Source organism: Carassius gibelio, chromosome B24 (genome assembly GCF_023724105.1).
Source record: "Carassius gibelio isolate Cgi1373 ecotype wild population from Czech Republic chromosome B24, carGib1.2-hapl.c, whole genome shotgun sequence".
Lineage (NCBI taxonomy): Eukaryota > Metazoa > Chordata > Actinopteri > Cypriniformes > Cyprinidae > Carassius > Carassius gibelio.
Genome location: NC_068419.1, coordinates 20,052,465 through 20,076,733, shown reverse-complemented (window position 1 = coordinate 20,076,733; position 24,269 = coordinate 20,052,465). Strand labels below are relative to the sequence as shown.

The window sequence follows — 24,269 nt, the reverse complement described above, 5'->3', positions numbered from 1 at the left end:
CAGGAGTGGCTGGGGCATCCCACCGACACCGAAACTGCAGGTAGCGCACGAATTCCCAGAATTCCAGTGTCTCCAACTGCGCCATCTCCTCCTGAGACACTGGATCATCCAGGCCGTCATTAAAATAGTCCTTTAGGGCCGCATCGTTGTAGCCCATGCCCTCGGCCAAGGACCAGAACACCTGAGCTAGGGCACCCACTTCATTGCCCTCTTGGCGGAGGGCGATTAACCTCAGGTATTTGGCTCGCCTCTCCGCCATCTTGGCTGGGGAGCGGAAAAATGACATACCGCTGGTTCTCTTATTGACGGAGTCCTTCTGTCACGTTACGAGATGCTTGAAAGACGGCGAGAGAACCAATTGCAGGTAAGTGAGATTTATTCAAGGGATAATCCAATCGGGGTAAACAGTCCAGGCAGGGGTCGAAACCAAAACATCAATCCACATAAAAACGAGACACGAAGACAAGGCAAGGCAAGGCAAGACAAGACAAGACAAGGCAAGGATGACGGACATGAAATAACATAACGTTAAACAAGGACTCCGTAACACAGACTAAGACAGACTGGGTATTTATACAGAAGGATAATGAGGAGACAGGAGACAGGTGGGGAAACAATCAATTAACTTAACAAGGAGGAAGGTGACCATATAAGGAAACAGGAAGTGATCTGGGACAGACACCGTGAGAAGGAGGACATCTAGTGGAACCCCGGGGAACAACAACCCAGACACTGTGACATTATGCTGTTCCAAACATGTAAGGCCTCCTTTTATCTTCGGAACACAGTTTAAGATATTTTAGATTTAGTCCGAGAGCTCTCAGTCCCTCCATTGAAGCTGTGTGTACGGTATACTGTCCATGTCCAGAAAGGTAAGAAAAACATCATCAAAGTAGTCCATGTGACATCAGAGGGTCCGTTAGAATTTTTTGAAGCATCGAAAATACATTTTGGTCCAAAAATAGCAAAAACTATGACTTTATTCAGCATTGTCTTCTCTTCCGTGTCTGTTGTGAGAGAGAGTTCAAATCAAAGCCGTCTGGACATCCGGTTCGCGAACGAATCATTCAGTTCACCAAATCAAACTGAATCGTTTTAAACGGTTAGAATCTCTAATACGCATTAATCCACAGGTGACTTAAGATGTTAAATTTTTTAATGTGGCTGACACTCCCTCTGAGTTCAAACAAACCAATATCCCGGAGTAATGCATGCACTCAAACAGTACACTGACTGAACTGCTGTGAAGATGAACACCGAGCCGAGCCAGATAATGAACAATAGACTGACTCATTCACGAGTGAAGAACCGGTTGCATCGGTGTTTGGATCACCAGTAGTTCTTTTGGACAGTTCGATTCAATAAACCGGTTGAAGAAAACGGTTCACCAGTACTTTTGCGCTCGACATAATGGCGTCATTGGCGATGATTGCCCTTGATTCAAGCCTTCGGTTTACCCACGCCCATAACACTAGCACAGAATCAGTTCAGAATCAATCACCAAAAGAATCAGTTCAGTTCAGACGCTCTGTGCGTCGGTCTGCTTCACGCTGAATCACACATGCACAGTATCATCGGCTCCTCTGTACACGAATCGGATGCGTCTGACAGAAACGGTTCTTGACTCGTGAACGAGTTTAAAACGATTCAGTTCGATTTGGTGAACTGAATGATTCGTTCGCGAACCGGATATCCAGACTGCTTTGATTTGAACTCTCTCTTACACAGACACGGAAGAGAAGACAATGCTGAATAAAGTCGTCGTTTTTGCTATTTTTGGACCAAAATGTATTTTCGATGCTTCAACAAATTCTAACGGACCCTCTGATGTCACATGGACTACTTTGATGATGTTTTTCTTACCTTTCTGGACATGGACAGTATACCATACACACAGCTTCAATGGAGGGACTGAGAGCTCTTGGACTAAATCTAAAATATCTTAAACTGTGTTCCGAAGATAAAAGGAGGCCTTACATGTTTGGAACAGCATAAGGGTGAGTTATTAATGACATGATTTTCATTTTTGGGCGAACTAACCCTTTAATGCATGAACAAATTTAGTTTAAAGAGTCAATCAAACAAACAAATGGAGTAATCATATACAGTGGGTACGGAAAATATTCAGACCCCTTTAAATTTTTCACTCCTTGTTTTATTGCAGCCATTTGCTAAAATCATTTAAATTCATTTTTTTCCTCATAAATGTACACACAGCACCCCATATTGCCAGAAATTTTTGCAGATTTATTAAGAAAACATTTATAAAAGAAAAACTGAAATAAAACATGGTCCTAAGTATTCAGACCCTTTGCTGTGACACTCATAGATTTAACTAAGGCGCTGTCCATTTCTTCTGATCATCCTTGAGATGGTTCTACACCTTCATTTGAGTCCAGCTGTGTTTGATTATACTGATTGGACTTGATTAGGAAAGCCACACACCTGTCTATTTAAGACCTTCCAGCTCTTGGGGAAAGTTGTAGAAAGTCAACCATCACTGCAGTTCTCCACCAGTCGGGGCTTTATGGCAGAGTGGCCCAACCGAGGCCTCTCCTCAGTGCAAGACACATGAAAGCCCCCATGGAGTTTTCTAAAAAAAAAAAAAAAAAACACCTGAAGGATTGGTCTGATGAGACCAAGATAGAACCTTTTGGTCTTAATTCTAAGCGTTATGGGTGGAGAAAACCAGGCACTGCTCATCACCTGTTCAATACAGTCCCAACAATGAAGCATGGTGGTGGAAGCATCATGCTGTGGGGGTGTTTTTCAGCTGCAGGGACAGAACGAATGGTTGCAATCGAGGGAAAGATGAATGCGGCCAAGTACAGGGATATCCTGGATGAAAACCTTCTCCAGAGTGCTCAGGACCTCAGACTGGGCCGAAGGTTCACCTTCCAACAAGACAATGACCCTAAGCACACAGCTAAAATAACGAAGGAGTGGCTTCACAACAACTCTGTGACTGGCCTTGAATGGCCCAGCAAGATACCTGACTTAAACCCAATTGAGCATCTCTGGAGAGACCTGAAAATGGCTGTCCACCAACGTTCACCATCCAACCTGACAGAACTGGAGAGGATCTGCAAGGAGGAATGGCAGTGGATTCCCAAATCCAGGTGTGAAAAACTTGCATCTTTCCCAAAAAGACTAATGGCTGTATTAGATCAAAAGGGTGATTCTACTAAATACTGAGCAAAGGGCCTGAATACTTTAGAACCGTGTGATATTTCAGTTTTTCTTTTTTAATAAATGTCAACAATTGTGGGTTTTTCTGTCAATATGGGGTGATGTGTGAACATTAATGAGGAAAGAAAAGAAATTAAATGATTTTAGCAAATGACTGCAATATAACAAAGTGAAACATTTTAAGGGGGTCTGAATACATTCCGTACCCACTGCAATTTACCTGTGTTGGCAAATATTTAAGCATGTGCCTTAACGAATCTTAAGCAAACTGGCCCTTATTGTTTGAGCCATTGACCTCATTACTCGTTTTCTTTTTTCTTGTGTCCTATCAACTGAACGCACACCACACACACACAAGTTAAGAGAGATATGTTTGCATTCAACTACACTCATGAGGGGATGTGAGAAATGTTTGGGAAGGTGATAAACCTACCTTCACATCCTCGCAGAATTTATTTTGGCTGGATTTAATGCAAAGTGCCAGTCTCATATAATGCAATTGTTTGTAATACGCAGCTGCCTTTTCTCAACGTTTGCCATTTTCACTGTTGATATACCTAGATTTTTTTTTGTGAGTTTTTGTGTCAGAAGATACCATATCTTGTGTAATCCTCTCTTATGCTGAGCCTTGGAAAACCACCAGACATTAATGATCTAGAGAATCTTATTTCACACGTAGTTTGACATTAACAATAACATTTTCAAGTTTCAAAAAGTAAATAAAGACATCATAAAAAGTCCGGATTTGGATTTGGAACGGAATGAGGGTCAGTGAATGATGACTTATTTAGTATTTGCAGGTGAATTTAACCTTAAGAAAACTGGTAAGAGAGCCTACAACTTGCTTTTCTTAATCTAAATCAAGTTGGTTCTTTGGTAATTAAAGGAACAATATGTACGTAATTGCCACTAGAGGGCGCATATTAAAAACAAACAAAGAAGCAAAGGCATAGTTTGATGATGCTGTGGCTGAGTGTGGAATCATGGTACTGTAGTTGTCGTCTTCATCCCCACAGCCGATGCAATCCAACGGGACTTGGGCAGAAATCATGATCTTGAATCAGCTAATGATATATTAACTCAGTAGAATGAAGCAGGGTGAGGCTGAAAACTGTCGTAGTGAAACGTATCATATCAAAGCATCTTTGGTGTTTCCATGTTTTCTACAAAACAAAACCGGAAATCGACACAATGACACTATGTCTGTCATTAGTTTTTTTTAATTTCTCTGGATTTAAACATTTGGGATAATGTAAGTACACACAAGTCAGCACAAATAACACTGTTATAGTGGTTTGGGGATATTTTTATAAAACATTTTCAGAACTCAAAATGTTCGTGTTAGTCTAAAAATAACTTATATTGAAGACAGTTTGCCAAAACAACAACTTTTGGAATGTACCACTCTATGATGTAATAGTGTGAATAAGCATCGATCTAACAGAAGAAGATCAAGATCTTTCTCTTCTATGAAACCAAATGATCAATATGGCTCCGAAGACAGCAAGATGCTGGGCAGTGCCAAGTTGTGGAAAGAAAATTCCTTCTGAGCCCAACGTTAGGAAAGAGTGAATGAACTGTAGTCTTTAATTAAATTCCAGTAGGAACTTGGTCCTTTGTTCATTTTCACCGTGGGATAATTTACAAACAAACACAATTTGACGCAGGATTTTCAGAAAGATTGCAACTAAAAGACGATGCTGTGCCAACTATTGGATCCGACAGTAATTTCACCACACACAAGTGTGTTTAGCTGTTTTTATTAAGTGATCACTATTGTTTTATCTGATAAACAGATCATTTGATATGAGTATTTACAGTATGTGATTTTAACCTTAATCACAGCAGCATCCATCTGTGAAGGACATACACTGTCAAAGTGTTAGCCAATCATAGCAGTGGGTGTTTACTTCCGAGTCGACTATCTGCAGCCCTTTTCAAACAGAGCGTTGTGATGAGGGGTCAAAAACAGGACAGGATAGCCTATTACGTCTAAATCATGATGGGTTTGCATTTTTTTATGTAAAAATCTTATGAGTGGACGCACAAAAATTGGACGCAGTTCATGACCCCTTTAATATGTGTGTAATAAATACTAACAAACAGCGAATATGCTATTAATATGCATTCTAATAAGCAGCAACTTAATAATGAGAATTGATCCCTAAACTAAAATGTTACCTTAAAGAGATTTCACCCCAAAAAATCCTTACACTCCTTCTGTTCCAAACCCGTAAGACCTTCGTTCATCTTCAGAACACAAATGAAGACATTTTAGATGATATCCTAGAGCTTTCTTACCCTCCAGACAGCTATGGGACTGACACGTTCAAGGGCCAGGAAGATAGTAAAGGCATTGTTAAATTATTCCATGTGACATCAGTGGTTCAACTGTAATTTTATGAAGATATAGGAATATTTTTTTTTACAAAGAAAGAAAACAACATAACAGCTTGTTTGGAACAACATAAGAGTGAGTAATTAATAACAGCAAATCCATTTAATAAAGAAAGCAATGTATGCAATACTTCAGAAGAGTCACATGTCTAAATCAAGAACCAAAAGAACCACAGATATTTTGAGATTATGGTTCTTCATATGGTTGTTTTTTTGGATTCACTGATCTGAGATCGTACCACACTGAGCATCCTACCCACACTGATCTTGCAAATATAAACAGGATTTGAACTGGCATGAAAAAACATCTACAGACTGCAGAATTGGATCAGATGATCTGACTTCATAGGTCAGTCTGTCTAACTCTCACAAACAAGTTCTCCATGTTCTTTCTCATGTCTACACGCAGCCGGCTCCAACCTTCCCAACAGACCTCTGCTTCCCTACTTTGTTTTCTTTTCCGATCCTTCTCTGTCTCAGATGTCAGATCTGATAATCAAGTCTTCTAGTTTGTACACTCAGTACGTCACTCATTCAGTGACATAACAGCCACATAGCACAGAGTGTGTACTCGCATGTTTTTTTAGGCAAGCAATGGAAAAAATCACATTTGATCTCGAAGGACAGATGTGGAACAGGAGACAACCAATTTCCTCTCCATCTCTGATGTCTCATGTTGGTGACAGTGCTATTAATAAATCTTTGGGGGAGGCCAATTAGATATGTCATGATTTGCCTTTTGCACGATTCATGGCATGGGAGGACAGCATGAAATAACTGACCGCTGAGCTGGAGATGTGCCACTCAGATGGGAGGAGTGTTAAAGCTGAGTGGGTGTATGCTGGGGGTGGTGGTCTTAACAAGCAGGTTCTGTGGAAATGCATGAGACGTGAACCATGTTTTCATCAGTGGGGGGTGGACATGCTGTGTGTTTGTACATGCTGATGTGTGTGTGTGAGTGTCAAGCGCTTTGACTGTTTCTCGTCTTGTTTGAGCAGTTCATGCACTTTGGCTCACACTCTGAACACACTGTGATTTCTCATCCACTGCATCAGGTAGGACCAATTCTGGTTTATTTAGAGTTTTACATTTGTTTATATGTCATTGTAAGCATGCAACATCTACTAAAAGCTGATCATGTTTATTGAACATGTTTGCATGTATTAATTAATTTGGATACGAAACTAAATTCATGAACATGCAGCACAGATCTAAAATCCTTATTCAGATGCTTTACTCAGTAGCCATTTGTAAAATCATGCAAATGTTTAATGTTAAAGAAAGAATCGTTATCATTTTCATTGCATAGTTAAGATTTTTCCATAAATATTAAACGTGAAGAAATAATAATAATAATAATAATAATAATAATAATAATAATAATAAGTATCTCTACCCTTACAGATATGAATAGTAGTGCAGTTTATTAAAGAGAAATGTGCTATTATTTGTGGTTGTGTTTTTAGCATGGTGGATGATTGGGGGTGGACCTTTTGGTCAGATAGCAACACCTTAAAAAACACCCTGAACATCCGACACTGAAGGATTTACCTTAAGACATTTCAAATTAAAGGGAAAACAAAATAATAATAATAATAATTCATTACATTCATAAAGCGCTTTTCTGGGCACTCAAAGTGCTTTACATGGTCAGGGGCTATATCCACCCACCTGGAGGATGCGACGTCAGCCATATTGCACAAGAACACACACCACATACCTGCATACTGTTGAAGAGGAGACTGAGTTAATTAATTAAATTAATTAATACGTATTATTACAATAAGTCGATATGCAGAATGTTAGGAGGCCATGATGATCAGAGGCTAATGGGTGAATTTGACCAGGATGCTGAGGTCACACTTCTACTCTTTTTTGAAAGATATAATTTTTTAATGACACACAGAGATTCAGGACCTCAGTTTAACATCTCATCTGAAGAACGGTGCTTGTTGACAGTATAGTGTCCCCATCACTACACTAGGGCATTAGGACCCACACAGATCAAAGGGTGAGCACCCCCTGCTGGTCTCACTAGCACCTCTTCCAGCAGCAACCTAGTTTTTAGCTCAACCCTGCTTAGTTTAAGTGGGTGACCAGTCTTGGGCTACAGGGTGATATGACTGCCATACATAACTGTCATGTTAGTTATCTATTATTAATAGGGCTGTCAGTTTAAAGAATTAACTTATTTAATTAGTTATGAAATATAACAGCATTAAAATATTTTAACACAATTAACGCACTGGCCCCGCCTCCGCCCCCAGACCTGTACATAATCTTACATTTCAAACAGTCGACTGTTGACAAATATGATACAAGGCAACAACTCCATAAATCCAGTTATGCTCAAAAGAGTAAGATATGGTGCAAAAAAAAAAAAAAAAAAAAAAAAAGAAAAGGAAATGCAAAAAAAAGAAAAAAAGAAAAAGAGACATTTACTTCATTCATGAATAAATTAGCTGTTTGAACGAATCGAATGAGGACATTTACCGCCACATGCTGGCATATTTAGTTTCTTGTTTAAATTACAATTAAATAATAATAATAATAATAATAATAATAATAATAATAATAATAATAACATTAAAGGGGTAGTTCACCCAAAACCATCATTCCCTCCCCTCATGTCCTTTCAAACATTTATTTTGTGGAACATAAATTAATGTGTTTTGAAGACAGTTGGTAACAAAGTAATTTTAGTTACCAATAGCTGCATTTCCATCCACCTATTTTAATGTGCATTTTGTTATATTGCATAAAAAAGCTGCCAATAAGTTATACAAATTCTAACAATAGCCTATGCGCATAAACGCATTTGACTTTTTGCGCTATGAGATGGGCTAACTTGACTAGCAGCAGACCGAGCATCTATTTGTGGTTTTATTAACAAAGTTTAGCTCGTTTAGCTAATCATCTTAACTAGCACACAAGCGTATATCCAGTATTCATACCTCCTGTCCCACAACAGTTTTTCGGCATCCCTCGGCCACCCCAATTCCTCACTTATGTAGGTGCATATTACAGTACATGTACTGTACGCCAAAACTGCATATCATAGGCTATGCTTGCCAAGACTTTGCGCAGGCCTATCAAAAGCACGTGAAAACAGCGTGTTATATCTGCATGCCAAATAAAAACCAAAAATTGTGCTATTTATATGCATTTTTCATAAGATCAGGCTTTTAGAGCAGTTTTGAGAACTTACAATGCCTTAAAATGCTGCCTCTGCAAGCAGCTCACTAAGTTTTGGTAAAAAAGTGATTGTTTTATCTCTCATGGTTAAAAACATTATCATCTCTTCAGCTCAGACCAACTCTACGTTTTATTGAGCTGCAGTCTTAAGGCTGACTAATATTTGTCGTCCACATCTCCCATGGCGGCAGCTTCATCTATCCGCAGAGAACTTAAACACAATAACAGAAGCTAAATTGCTGTGTTGAGCTTACGTTTGTGCTCGGCTAAACAAAATGTCCGACAGATGTCCGTGTCATTCCATCTGCTGTTAATCCAAACAGCCAGGTTCTTTAAAAGCCCAGTCAACAGAAACCACCCCAGCGGGACAGAAAAGAAGATAATTGTTTTTTTAGTGGCCACGGTTGTGCTGATGAGGTGAATTTGACGTGGTACCTCTCCGAAGTGAGAGGAGTAGACTGAGTGAATCTTTAACCAGATCAGAGACGACTTTTAGTGTGCAGTTTAACGCTCTGCCAGATGGTGGTGCTCACGCGACACTTCTGATTAGACAGTTGCGTTGTTAGGTAAAGTAGCAAGTAAATACGTAGTTGAATCCCATTAAAATATATCCAGGAGACATTTGACCTCAAAATCAATTTCAAAATAAAAAATAATTAATTATACCACACATCCATGATTCTCAGCTCTCGAATATGCATTTAATTATTTATTACTTATTTTCAACAGCAAGTCATATATACGTAATTCATTGTATTTAATTATATATTGCCTTAATTTTACATAAAATAAAACAAAACTTTCTTTAGATGTTTCTTTTTCAATTATTTGTAAATGCTTTACCTTAACACTGAAATTGGATATTAAATTAAATTCAAATCAATATAACACCATTATGTATGTTTAACATTTAATAGAGAGTTTCAGCAAAACGTCCATGCAGTTTCAAAACATTTTCCTAGTACTCTGGTTCTGGTGAAAAACTACTCATGTTCTGCTCACTGCTCATATTCATGCAGCTGTCAAATAAAATCACGGTAAACATCACTGCTCTCCTGTACACATCCTGCACCAGTCCAGTAAATGGTGGAAATGCACCAATGTTCTTTATCTGCTATTTAATAGCATTTGTTAAACTAATATATATGTGCATGTTTGCCTTTTACAGTCTCCATTAAAGTTTCCATTTGCCCTCTATTTAAGATAATTGTCGCCTGGGAGAAACAATTAAGATTATTTTCAAATTATCTAGCTAAGGAGTAGTTACTTTGGTGCTGTGTGTTCCTGTTTTGTGCACTTATGCGTTTATGTTCGGTGTGTTAAAGTACTCCTGGGCAGTTTTGAGATTTACGTGTAGTTAAGACATTAAGTGTGCTCTAGTCTCCATGGTTGCAACAAAATGGCGATGCATCTTTTTTCAACAAGATTTCCGAACTCTGCTTCAAAAAAGATGACATATAAATGATGTGCCTGCATGTGCTTATGATGCAACTCAAAGACAATTATAATAATGTAATTAGTTTAAACAAATGTACTGTCAATACAGACATTGCATCTGAAATGATTTCTCACTGACACACTTCCCCATTAATAATTAATACTTTGTGGTGGTGTTCTTGTGAGTTCAGTCCCTAAATATAATCTGTCTTACATGACTTGCACCAAATTCTGTTGCAGGTATTTCAGCGAATCTTGATTCTCAGTTATGTGTTCCCATTTTATCAAAATGAATCCGGAGAAAAAAAAAAAGAAAAAAAAATATGGTAACACATGCACAACTAAAAGTGAGCCAGTCTCGCACATTTAGCTTCTGTGTTCCCTTTACAGTCAAATGTACAGCCGCCTACTGTTCAACTCTTTTAAAATAAGACAACAGGACTAAATCAAATGGTGACATGTGCGGAACTGCTTTACCGCTGCAAGCCTGAGGAGGAGAAATGCAGGGGTGATATTTCATTATCCTGTTACCCTCGGCACCCTGATGTTGTGCTCCTCTCACAACGAATGCCACATCTGCAACTGATATGGATGTTGCTTTTACAGAAGAATGAATGCTTTTAAAAAGTCCCGACTGTAAAACTAAAGAAACCTACATTCACTTTACATAAAAACCAAACCGTTTTAAAATATGAGGCGAGTAAATGCTGAATTGGTGGATTTGTTTTACATACACAGTCAATATCATAGATTCTGCTTATAGGATTCCATATTTATTTAAATTACCATGGCGGATGAATATTTCAATTTATACCAAAGTAAAAAAAAAAAAAAAAAAAAAAAATTGTCAAGATCAAAAAAGTCAAGAGATATAGGCTTACAAATTACATAACAAATAAAGAATATTCCTGATAATGTTCTGATACATACAGAAAAAAATAAAATAAAAAAATATTTAAGTAAAATATATGTTTTTTTTTTTTTTTTTTTACCCACCCCCTATATAGCTTGATTTCCCCCTGGATAAAATCATCTGCTAAATACAGAAATTATGTAGTATTTAAATAAATAGAAAGGGTACTGGTTCCTAAATTTGGACTTTTTGCACAATCCTGTTTTGTATTTAGATTTTTTTCTTAAATTAACTGAAACCATGCAATGCATGGCTTTATGCAAACCACAGCTCATATTGCGAGTAGTTAATTAAATATGCTGAATGTGTTTCATTATTATAGTTTTGGACATTCATAAACAATGTTCTAAATGGATCATTTTTCCTCAGTCTATCCTGGCAGCAGCAAGCTCATTTTTAACCACAAACAGGTTTGATTTTCTCACAGGCACTTTCCACAGCCTAGACCCCGGGTGACCTGTTTATTTAGGTGTGTGCTGATTAGAAATTCTCATGCTGAGCACCTTTCAGCACATTGTGTATGGAACATAACAACTCTGCAATGCTCTACTGCACTTCTCTCGCTCCCTCTATCTCCTGCATCAATTAATGGTGTAGTTAGAAAAGCACGTTTACTGCCATGCCACCTTTATGAGCATAGCTAACACTAGCAGGTAACCGTTTTCATCCATCTGATTATGGTATGTTCAAGACACACACTGATAACAGGAATCCTGATTTTGAGCAATGAATTTCCATGACTTTGTCAAATGACAAACAAAAACCGTACAATTACAGTAAAATGATTTAATATATTTAAAATAAAGAGTAAAAAAATACAAATAAAATAAAATATTCATTCATTTTCTCTAAAGGTTTTACACGCGAAAAAAACTCTTGAAAAAAAAAACTCTTGAAATAAAGTGTAAAAAACTATTTTACAGAAATTTTCTTTGAAGGTTTTAAACACACACACAAGCTGCCTATAATTTGATGATTTTCTTACTATACTATTTTTATTATATATATATATATATATATATATATATATATTTTTTTTTTTTTTTTTTTTTTTTTTGTGACAACATATAAACCATGATCACCAATAGCAGAACAAAATAGAAAAACATTTGTGATGTGCAAATTCTGTCAACTGAATAGATCTGTCATCTGTTTGAAACAATTATTAATTCATTGACAGTTTTAAAATAATACTCATAGACATTTGACATAACATATATAATTCTTCATTCATTTATTTGCATTTGACATAACTGACCCATGAATTCTTAAATGATGATCAAGGAAAAAAGTATTCTCTTATTTAAGAGACAATGTACACAACAATGTAAATGAATAATTAGTATCTAGCCAATTAAATATTTTATCAGAGAAAAACGTCTGTGGGACATTCAGAAATGAATTACAATTTAATTATATGCATTTTAAATTCTGAATTTCCCATTCAGATTTCAAATGGACAGCAATGAACTGAAAACTCACTGAAACTGGAGAGTATGGTCTTATGGTGTTTAGACAGAGAGTCAGACAAAATAAAGCTGCTGAGGTTGCTAAGATGTTTAACATTAGCTCAGAGATAAATGTCACCTTCCGTTGTACCTCTGGTCTTCTCAACCAAACAAGTTCCAAGAACAACGCAACATCTACTGTTAAGACATCTTAAGTGCAAAATGCATAGCTGGAATTCTCTATTAATCTTTGTTTTGGGATCTTGAAAAGGTCCTACAAGATATTTTTGATCAGCCAACAACACAGCCACATCACAGTTCTGCTAAACAAACCAGTTACACGCTTTACTACATCAGCAACAATGCTCATCAATCAAGGGAGCAACAGAAAGACAGTTTCCCTCAACTTTTCCCCCACGTTCCGTGACAAACACCATTTTAGGGAACATTTTAAGGGGTTCCTGGTGGACAGATAAGTGCAATTTCAAAGGGCTGATTCATCAAGCATCTGTTTTTAACGGCATCTTATTTAGCAGAAGTAGCATGATGAGTGAGGACAGTTTTAATGTGAAGAACTTAATGAGAGTGCGTAGCAGGAGCTCTTTCATGGCCATGTGTCACGACTGCTGTTTACGGCCTTTAAAGATGCCTCTTCCCCTGGTCTTTGGTTGACATTTTTGTTGCTCTCCTTTATAGGTGTCAGTGAAGCCTTTACCCCAAAGCTGGTGTTGGTTAGTGCAGACACACCCTGTGGATAGCGGAACCCATTTGTAGTCACATAATCACCACAACTGGAGACCAGAAATGGAGAACAAAACATCAGGAATAAGCGAGGGCCTCCATTTGAACTGCAGTATGTCTGGAAGACACAGCTTCATCTTCACCTTCATCCCCGTCGTCTACGGATGCAATTTCGTCATTGGGATCATTGGCAATAGCATGGTGGTGGCTGTCATCTACCGCTACATGAAGTTGAAGACAGTAGCAAACGTGTTTGTACTCAATCTAGCCATATCAGACCTCACCTTCCTCATTACACTACCTTTGTGGGCCACTTTCACGGCTATGGGTTACCACTGGCCATTTGGGACCTTCCTGTGCAAGGCAAGTGCCGGATTGGTCATCTTCAACCTCTACACTAGCATATTCTTCCTCACTGCTCTTAGCATTGATCGATATCTTGCTATCGTACATCCAGTGCGCTCCAGACGCCAACGCACGCTTTTCTACGCTAACCTCACGTGTGTACTCATATGGCTGTTTGCCTTGCTCCTCAGTGCTCCTACAGCACTAAGCCGGGACGTGTACGACATTGGGAACTCTACATTGTGCGCTGTGTGGCACCGCAGTGAGCAACTTAACTTGCTAGTTAGCCTTAGCGTGCTAAAAAGCGTGCTGGGTTTCATTGTGCCTTTCCTCATCATCATCACCTGCTATTGCCTGATTGGTCGGGCACTTCTGGACTCCAGGGGTCTGTTGAGGAAAAGCGTTCGCTCTCGGGAAGACGAAACTCTACGTATGATAGCGGCTACTGTGCTAGCTTTCTTTGTTTGCTGGGCTCCTCACCAAGCTTTCCACTTCATGGAGCTGCTGGCCACGCTCGGCGTAGTGGAAAACTGCCAAACACTGGACGTTATTGACACAGCCATGCCGTTTACCATCTGCATCTCCTATTTAAACAGTTGTGTAAACCCCATTCTTTATGGGTTTGTTGGACACAACTTTCGCAAGAACCTACTGAGGTTACTAGGCTGTGGGTCTGGACAATCTAGCAATAACTTTAGCATTAGCTCAAAGATGAATGTCAAATCCCATTGTACCTCTGTTCTGCTCAACCCCAAAAACTGCAAGAACCAGTCAACATCCACTGTTAAGACATCTTGAGTGTAAAAGGCACAGCTGGAATTATGTATTTATCTGTTTTGGGGATTTTGAATGGTACTATATGCACTGCCAAAGCATAGATCTGATAAATATATGAGTTACTGTGTCAATAAAAATGCTCTCGGTAACACTTTAGGATAGGGTCCAATTCACACTATTAATTAGTTGCTTATTAGCATGTCTATTTTTAACATATTGGCTGTTTATTAGTGTTTATAAAGTAAATATAATGCATGACATCCCAATTCCTACCCAATTCCCTAAACTTAACAACTACCTTATAAACTATTAATAAGCAGCAAATAAGTAGTTAATTGAGGCAAAAGTCATAGTTAATGATTAGTTAATAGTGAGAATTGGACCCTTAAGTAAAGTGTGACCATGCTCTCTAATCAAGGGGGCGACAGAATTGCCTTCAAATGTCAGTTCCATTAAAATGTTTTAATCTGCTATAACTATCTTAACTCACTTGTCAAGATTCTTCATCATGACTGCAGAGAAAACTAAAAAAAAAAAAAAAAAAAAAGAAAAATTCTGTTTATGCCAGTATCTGTTAGTGCCTATAACTAACAGTCTGCTTCTCTGGAAAGTTTTCTTTTTCAAGTCAACTGTGCATCATGTTATTTGTGGTCTAACACATTATGAATGCAAATTAATCACAGATTAATGCAATTAATTTGGCATTTGGCTACATGCACTGAAATATAACTTTATTTTCATAACAATGGACCATATTATATTACATAAAATCTAATATATATATATATATATATATATATATATATATATATATATATATATATATATATATATATATATATATATATATTATAACCCTAAATAGAATACAACTGTATTGCATATTGCAAAAACTATGTATATATGATACTGTGTATATACTTTTCTTGCTCACTTTTTTTCCCACTTTAAATAATGTATTTTACTTTGTACAAATTTACATTTAACCACAATGTATATAACATCTTTGAATGCAGTATAACAGTGTAAAGTGTTCAATTATATTGTGTCTTAATTAATTCAAATACTTGTGATTGTGTCTCTATAGTGCCACTGTAATGTTTCAAGGCTTTTCTAGAAAAATAAAATCAGTTGATAACTGTAGTAAGATATTAAATACTTCTATATGAGATATGAAGGTGAAAACACTGAAGAATAAAAAATGCTTTACATTGTTGAATGTTTTTGATATATATATATATATATATATATATATATATATATATATATTAAAAATACACTCATTTATTTTGTCTCTCTTTGTCTCCCTTATGTGTCCATTCCAGATTTTGTACTGGAACAAGATTTTGAGGATTCAAACAGCACTAGATGTCTTTTGGACAAATAAATAAAAGCCATTTTTTTAATGATGGCCCTGATACTTTTTACTTTTATTAACATTTAAGTATCTGCCTTGTAGCTGGTTAATTATTGAAAGATTTGTATTTGAAGCTGTTGTCACCTCAAATCATAGCTAAAAATATCTTGAAAAGCGTGTGCAACAGGTGAATTATAAATGATGTTTCTGGAGAAGGTCAGGACTGGGCGGCCTTTGAAGGCCTGGCATTATAAAAAGAGATCTGTGTGGAGAACATGTACATACTTGCAAAATGAAGGTCCTTCTGCTCTTGGGATTGGTGGCTGTTGCTCTCTGTGAGCCAACTAAATTTGTGGGGTAAAATCTTGAATATATTTGTATCTCTTTAACCAGAAAGATTACAACATGTGGAGCTAATATCTAAGATGGTAATGTTTATACATGATACAAATATAGATTTATTTATATATCTCAACGCTTCTCTAGAGATAAGGTCCTCCGTCTGACGCCTGGATCTGAGGAAGATGTGACAATCATCAGGGAAATAGGCCACACAATCAAGGTAAAATTGAAAATGCAAACTCTTATTTAAGATATAAAATAAGGGCTTATTTATTTATTTACTATTTTGTACAGAAGCACTGAGTGACAAAGTAAAAAAAAAAAAAAAAAGAATATATATACAACCATAATAATTTACAATTTGTAAAAATAGAATTCTTATGTTTTGAAGAATTATAAAATATATTTTCTCAGAGAGAGCGAGAGAGACAAGTATCCAGAAAAAAAAATTTAGGACCAATCTTGGCCACCTGATTACACTATCTGCTTATTCTTAAAAGCCATCAGAATTTATGATGTATAGTTATAGAATTATAGAACTGCAAGTTTTTGTAAATATAAATCAAGGAAAACAAAATGCTTAATAACATCATCTTTCATACAGTAAATAATTAAATTAAATTAACATACCTCAGGTTACATGATATACACATACAAACATACATACATACACATATAGCTGTTCTAAACAATGACTAGTAATTTGATTTCATTAAGACACGTCTGCACAGTTTCAGTAAGTGGACACATTGCTCCCTCTGCAGGTGGATTTCTGGAAGCCCGACAGTCCTGACCTGGTGACCGTTGGCATGACTGTTGATATCCATGTTCCTGCAGCCCAGCTCGACATGGTCTTCACCATTTTACAGCAGAGTGGCATGGAAGTGAAGTAAGTGTGACATGTACACGAGTTCCATTAGAATGATAATAATAATCATAATAATACAGTAACGTGCGGGTGCTCTACCAGACACTTGTATATAACGATTCAAAATTAATATCTTGATATATACATGGTACCCCAAGTTACTGGTAAACCTATATTAGATATTATTTCTTTATTGAATTTATTTTGAGCTTGTGTGCCGTTTTAAAAAGGGCCATCATTGTCTTTGCAGGGTCATGTTTGAAAATCTTCAGGAGGCTGTGGAGGCTCAGATGGACGACAAGAGGGCGACAAAGGCCCATGACTACACAAAGTACAACAGCTGGGCGACGGTATGATTACCTGTGCACTCATAATAACCTGCAAATATAGATTTGTTTATCTCCATTCCAGGTGTTTATGTATCTTTATTCTCACCTACAGATTAATGATTGGGTAGTCTCCATAAGCTCTGCCAATGCTGACCTGATCAGCAGACAGGTGATCGGGAACACTTATGAGGGACGTCCCATGCACCTTCTGACGGTAAGTCCCCACAGTACCTCTGCTAGTCACTTAACAAAGCTCTGTATACCCTGGTGAAAATGACATGCACTTGTAAATTTACAGACATTTTCTTTTTTAAAGTATAGTTCCGTTACGTTGTTTAAATATTATATCATAGATATATGGTTGGTTTTGACAATAATTATAAAAAAAAAAAAACTATACAATTTTTTTTTCCTTTTCCACAGATTGGGAAGAAGACAGGCTCTGCTAAGCCAGCCATCTTCATGGATTGTGGCTTTCATGCCAGAGAATGGATCACACACGCTTTCTGTCAGTGGTTCATAAATGAGGTACAGGAAAAAATATTTCTTTTTAAACCGATGTCTTTCATTCAAGAGATCTATAAATCTAAACTTTGTTTTACTTATGGTTAGGCTGTGTCCACCTACGGCAGTGACCCTGAGATGACCAACCTTCTGGATAGAATGGACTTCTTTGTTTTGCCTGTCTTCAACATTGATGGCTATGAACACACCTGGACCAATGTACGTTCATACCGTGCTCAGTATGTCCTAGCTATAAAACCCACACTCAGTCCAATGTTTAAACAAACTTAACTGAATTGATGTTTCTTTTGTGTTTCACACAATGCAATTACATGATCAACAAAAAAGCTATTTGCTGCTCACGCTATACTTTCCCTCATCAAATCATCCACTTTGTGAATGTCATAATGTTTAGTTTTTTTTCTTTGTTGGTTTTTCTTTCTTTTGGCTTCAGATTTTTCTTCTTCAGTTGTACAGGTACTGAAAGTCTCTGTGTTAAAACGCAATATTAAGTGTGTTCCATCATGTATTTTTTGCTATGCGTAGTTTATTTAAAGGTGCCAGCCAATGAGCTTGAGGATTCCCTGCGATGTTTAGTGTAATGAGTTACACTGTTTCGACAAAGCAACCATACATAATTAAATCACTTAATATTGTTGACAATGTAAATTATAAATACATCAACATCTATTACTTCACTGAAATATTTCATATAATCTCTTTCTATCATTTTTAAAATGCAGAGGGAAGAATTAATAATGTCCAAACACATAGTGTGCATCAGCTTAGGAGACATTGTGAATTTTCATCACATACAAAAACCCATCAATATATAATGTGCAATATGTTAAAGAGAGAGAGATAAAAAAAAAAGGATCTTGTTTTGATCCCACAGGACAGGATGTGGAGAAAGACCCGGTCCAGGAACAGTGGTAGCAGCTGTATCGGTACTGACCCCAACAGAAACTTTGATGCTGGATGGTGCAGTGAGTACTTGCTTCCTATTAAAGCTATTATTAAAATCAACAGCATTTTAGAAATCGAGTGTCCACACCACATTGCTTAACTAGCTTAACCTGCAACCAATCTTGGGAAGTGGTCCTATGTTTGATGTATGCCATTCACTTCCCAGCTGTCGGAGCTTCCAGCAACCCTTGCAGTGAAACCTACTGTGGAAGCAGCATAGAATCTGAGATTGAGTCCAAGAATTTGGCCAACTTCATCCGCTCCAACAAGTCCATCATCAAGGCCTACCTGACCGTTCACTCATATTCCCAGATGCTCCTTTTCCCCTATTCCTACAAATATGGGCTGGCGGCTGATCACTCAGAGCTGGTACGCTTGCACTGAAGCTCACTGCAAAAAATGGCCCATGTCTTTGAGGTTTCTGACTGATATGAATCTTACAGTATATCTTGTCTTTTTTGGTAGCTGAGTGTGTCTCAAGGAGCTATCGCGGCTCTGCGCTCCCTGTACGGAACCAGATACACTAGCGGCCCTGGTGCTGCGACCATCTGTGAGTATAAAGAGTCCAACATAAGCTCCGGTCCAAAACCAACATCCTTCTAGACATCTATCCTCAGTGTTCTCACTGGAATGGACTGATCTGGAATGCTCTGTAGGCAGCGTCTCACAAGTTGTGGCTCACAGATATTTCCAAAAGAAGCTAACATGTTCCTAAGATAACAATGTATGCTCTAAGTATGTTGTAGTGATTTTTTTATTTATTTATTATTTTTTTTGCTTTTGGATTACAGCAGAAAATATGTTCTGTGACAGCCTGATCTCACGGCAATTCATACATATTTTACAAGGTGGCTAATTTGTACGAATATGTACAACCTGATTTGTACGAATTCATATGGTTTGTGCTAAATCGTACATATTTTACGAGTTGCACAGTTCGTATGAATTTGTACAATTGACCTACAACTAACCTTGCCCCTAAAGCAACCTGTTACTTGGGTCTAGACAAATCGTACAAAATCGCACGAGTGAGATCGTACGAATTCATACGAATTAGCCACCGTGTAAAATACGAACGAATTGGTCGTGAGATAGATTTATGATTCCTACACATTTTGTTCAGCATGATAATTTTACAAAAGAACACAAACTTTTAAGAAAGTTGAAGCCTAAATACAATCGGCAGAAGTTAAGCGTAGGGCTATAAAGTTTTCAAGAATGTGATTTCAAACATAACAAAGCTGTAAAAGTGGACTAGTGTACAGATGAGTTTTACCTGTGTGATATGATGATGCTTTAATGTCCCAATAGCCCCTGCAGTCCAGTTTAGCCATTATGTTAATTATTAGGGATGCACGATATTGGATTTTGGCCGATATTCGATATGCCGATATTTTCAAAATAATTTTTTCGCCTGATATATTTAAACTTTAATTTTACTGAAGAGAAATCCATGTATCTCTTCTGTACTGATTCTACCATAAATGTTTCATTTTACAAATGAAGACAGACATTCACACCTGAAAAACAGGTCTTGGTGCTGCTCAGGATGATGGCGCTTAAGATGTGTAATCATATTTGTAGTGTTGAAAGACTGTTGTTTTACACCTCCTCGCATCACTTGTGCTTTACAAATATTGCAAATAGCAACTTTGTTATCTGCTTGACAGATCTGGAAATGCCTCCACACAGTTGACATGTTGTAAGTTTACGTTTTTGGCGCTCAAGCTAAGTTCATGGTCGTCGCGCGCGCACACGCCCCCCTATCGGTTTGGCTCATCGGCAGAAATATTCATATCGGCCGATGGCGATAATGTTCATTTTAAGCTTTTATCGGCTGATACCGATGTTGTGCCGATATTATCGTGCATCCCTATTAATTATACACTAATTATACTGATATATAACATAGTAAAGTATATTTTAAAAATGTAACACCTCTAGCATCGAGTGGTATAGGCCCTAGCATCTGTCCTGTGCTGGCCTGTACCTCAGCCTGGCCAGGACACACTGTTTCTATCAGGGACCATGTGCTGATGTGTTTCGTGACTCTTCTCGTTGCAGACCCTGCTGCTGGTGGCTCTGACGACTGGGCTTATGACCTGGGTGTGAAGTACTCCTACACCTTTGAGCTGCGTGACGAAGGTCGCTATGGATTCCTGCTGCCTGAGTCTCAGATCAAGCCCACTTGTGAGGAGACCATGCTGGCTGTCAAATACATCGCTAGCCATGTGCTCAACAACCTGTACTGAGAGGGAACCGTCTCAAAAAGTTTGGCTGTGGCAAATTACCATGATCAGTAAAGCAATAAAACACAGAAGACTGTTTGTTGATTCATATTTCATACTAAATACACCATAATGGAGACATAAGTTTGATCGAAGCAATTAAATTCAGATGCTATTTATAATATTACATATCTATTGACCATTTGTATCTAAATATAAAGTGGCCCTGAAGAGTATTTGGCCACATGAACACAGTCTGAATGTCATTAGATTACAAGGAACATATATTTAGCATTTTCCATTTTTGGTGAATGAACTAAATAAATTAAATATGAAGATCCATGAACGTCAAAAAAAATATAAATAAATAAATAAGGACGCTGTCCAAATAGATTTTTGTCTCAATTTCTAACAATGCATCTGTTGTTGCAAACATCATTTTGCAAAAATGTTTTGCTTGAAAAAGTTTAATTAAATGGCAATTGTCATATAATGCAACATTATGTTTGTCGGAATGAACGCACAGGATTGTGGGATATCAAAGGCAGTGAAAGAACTCAACCAGATGAAGGGATCTCAGCAGACAGGAAGTGAATCTAACACTAGATTTGAACATGCCTTTATGCATTCATACCTTGAAATGTGTCCTCCAAAACAGCCATGGCAGAGACAGACCTGTTATTACAGTGCTGTGCATTATAACCGATCATACTGATTCTGTTGAGCTTATGAATGCAATGACCAATCAGAGGCATTAAGAGTCATCATTGAAACATTGGTGTTAGGTTCTGTGTGTGCACTTGCTGACTGAATTCTGCTCTCTGGTGAATTCTCTCATCATAAACAACAAAGTGCAGATGTGTGTACAATGTAAATAAGATATTAATTTCAAAGTGTAAACCGCTTCAGAGATTATAATGGGAGTTTTTGAGACTGCTAAAACTCTGGCTAATTGATGTCAGTGAAATGTTTTTCAATAGCCTGATGTAAATGTTCTTTGCTCTCTTTCTGTACAACTAAAATAGTAACTTACAATGTTTTTATTAAATTCACATTAAATGCAATGTCAGTTGCAGTTTCAGAGTAGTTAGGGTACAAGCAGAGCACAAGTTTCACCACCTGATGTCTCCCTTACAAAACAATCATAACAAAGCAAATGTCGCCCCTGGTGGAAAAGAGCATTTCTGCTGCTGCTTCTGTCTGAAAGCTGCTTTGCTGCTCAGTACCACCCAGAAAATAAATGGCAATTAAGATCCAACTTCTGTGTCAATGGCAAAGCAAAGATGGCTTTTGATGATACTGATTTCATTGGTAATATAATTTATATTTCTTTAATATAATGAATCATTTTAATTGCATTTTTTTTATTATAATTAAACTGATTAAATTGAAGAATTTAAAGAATTGTAGGTAAGCAAATGTTGTTGACTAAAAATGCTTTAATATAAGTTTTTATTTATTTATTTATTTATTTACCACGTTATATATTTAGACATTGGGCAAACATGTTTTTATGTAAGATACATGACTCTAGTGTCATACAGTGGTCCTATAGTATATTATTATTATTATTATTATTATTATTATTATTGATAATTATTAATTTTAACAAAAGCCATATTTCCTCTGCCAATGTGACAAGCAGCATGGCATTTAGTCTGTATTTAGTCATTTTCAGATTTCTTGTTAAATTACATTTTTTCTTCGTTTACCATGGGCCATCTTTTGTCATTGGGCAAACGTCAAGATATGTGATTCTGACGCCATCTCACAAATAATAATAATAGAATTTATTTATAATATATATAATAGCCTTATTTATATAAATACAGAATAACATTAATAATTCATAGAAATAAATACACAATTAATGAATTAATATAACTAATATAAATTTAATATAATAAATTGTTTTATTATGTTTATTATCCACATCCCATTTAATTTGCATAGAAGCAGTTGCAGTAAATTTGCATTGATGAATAAACAAAATTTACTTATGTCAAAGCTAATTAATCTTGAGCATATTGATTTTAAAATATCATATTCAATACTTTGTTAGATAGATACTCGTTCAAAAAGGTAGCTTTAGTTTAACATGTAAAATATGTGGATCCTATAGAAACAGTTTAGAATAGCTTAATTAGTCCAGTGTTATTTTAGTATTAGTTATTTATTTTGCTATTTAATCATGCATTAAATATTTATGTATGATTTTTTTTTTTTTTTTTTTTTGAGAATGTTTCTGGGTTTCATCAAATTACGTTTTGTCAATAACTTCTGTGAAAACATATTTGGATCTGAGAACATTGTACGGGAGAGAGAGCTAGAGAGAGAGCTTTCCAGGGTGCAGACAGCAGAACGCCAACTGAATTTATGAGAAATCTACAGACGCAAAAAGACTAAAGGTGTAGTAAAATAAAGACCTATATTTTGGACTTTTTTTTCACCACAAGTCTGAAAGACGACATGTTATTGGAAACAAACAGCCCCAAATCTAAAAAATGACCAGTAAAAAAAAAAACGATGTTTTTGCATGTGTCTCACCCATAGACTGTAAAAAAAAGTCTCAAGTGTGGAGCATTAGATAAACATCATACGATTTGTTTCGTCACCTCACTTAAGTGAAAAAAGTCGCCAATCGACTGCATGATTCAATAATGACTTTATTAGAATTGCAATTATACTTTTTTTAAACCATTGCTTTAAATTGCGTTGTTGCCTCGGCTCGTTCGGCCGAAAAATAAGTAAATCGTTACGCAGTTAACCCCTTTTACATTCAGCATCAGAGGAGCATAGTAAATATAATGATTAGCATTTGGTCTGCTCTAGGAGATAACATCGTCATCGAACCTGGTCTGTCTAACACCGAAATACGTTAACGTTAGTACCAAACACTTATTGCACTGCAACAACTCGCTAATCAAAAAAATAAGCTATATAAAATATATCAACTTACCGTGTGCTTTCTTTTCATTGGAAAACAGCAGCTCGCTATTCTTGGTCCTCGTTGAGAAGCATCGCGACGCAATCATGATTTATTTACTAGGCTGAAAGATTATGATTTGAATTTGTGAGTGACAGACAAGTAGAAGGGTGGGGGCACACTGGGGGGCCAATCAGTTTTCATGAGGGGCCAGTGCCCCCATGGCCCCTCCCCTGGCTATGCCACTGTATGTATATATATATATATATATATATATATATATATATATATATATATATATATATAT

The 24,269-nt window shown here is 36.8% G+C and overlaps 2 protein-coding genes across 2 annotated transcripts; both read left to right on the top strand.

Moving 5' to 3' along the window:
• Window positions 1-6,380: 6,380 nt before the first annotated feature.
• agtr1b (angiotensin II receptor, type 1b) lies at window positions 6,381-15,222 on the top strand. The gene is made up of 2 exons (XM_052595733.1): window positions 6,381-6,641; window positions 13,276-15,222. Exon 2 carries the CDS (start codon window positions 13,384-13,386, stop codon window positions 14,461-14,463), a length of 1,080 nt encoding a protein of 359 aa, XP_052451693.1. The 5' UTR covers window positions 6,381-6,641; window positions 13,276-13,383; the 3' UTR covers window positions 14,464-15,222.
• An 806-nt stretch (window positions 15,223-16,028) lies between these two features.
• cpb1 (carboxypeptidase B1 (tissue)) lies at window positions 16,029-21,128 on the top strand. The gene is made up of 11 exons (XM_052595732.1): window positions 16,029-16,156; window positions 16,286-16,361; window positions 16,906-17,030; window positions 17,260-17,359; window positions 17,451-17,552; window positions 17,762-17,866; window positions 17,951-18,061; window positions 18,738-18,828; window positions 18,975-19,177; window positions 19,274-19,358; window positions 20,873-21,128. The coding sequence occupies exons 1-11, from the start codon at window positions 16,092-16,094 to the stop codon at window positions 21,058-21,060; spliced, it is 1,251 nt and encodes a 416-aa protein (XP_052451692.1). The 5' UTR covers window positions 16,029-16,091; the 3' UTR covers window positions 21,061-21,128.
• Window positions 21,129-24,269: the final 3,141 nt, after the last annotated feature.

What these genes read in the sequence shown, in the direction of transcription:
- cpb1 (XM_052595732.1), top strand. Translation starts at nt 16,092, where the DNA reads ATGAAGGTCCTTCTGCTCTTGGGATTGGTGGCTGTTGCTCTCTGTGAG. An exon ending in GTCCCATGCACCTTCTGACG is followed by an intron (nt 17,553 to 17,761) that starts GTAAGTCCCCAC and finishes CCTTTTCCACAG; the next exon opens with ATTGGGAAGAAGACAGGCTC. An exon ending in CGGCTGATCACTCAGAGCTG is followed by an intron (nt 19,178 to 19,273) that starts GTACGCTTGCAC and finishes CTTTTTTGGTAG; the next exon opens with CTGAGTGTGTCTCAAGGAGC.
- agtr1b (XM_052595733.1), top strand. Translation starts at nt 13,384, where the DNA reads ATGGAGAACAAAACATCAGGAATAAGCGAGGGCCTCCATTTGAACTGC.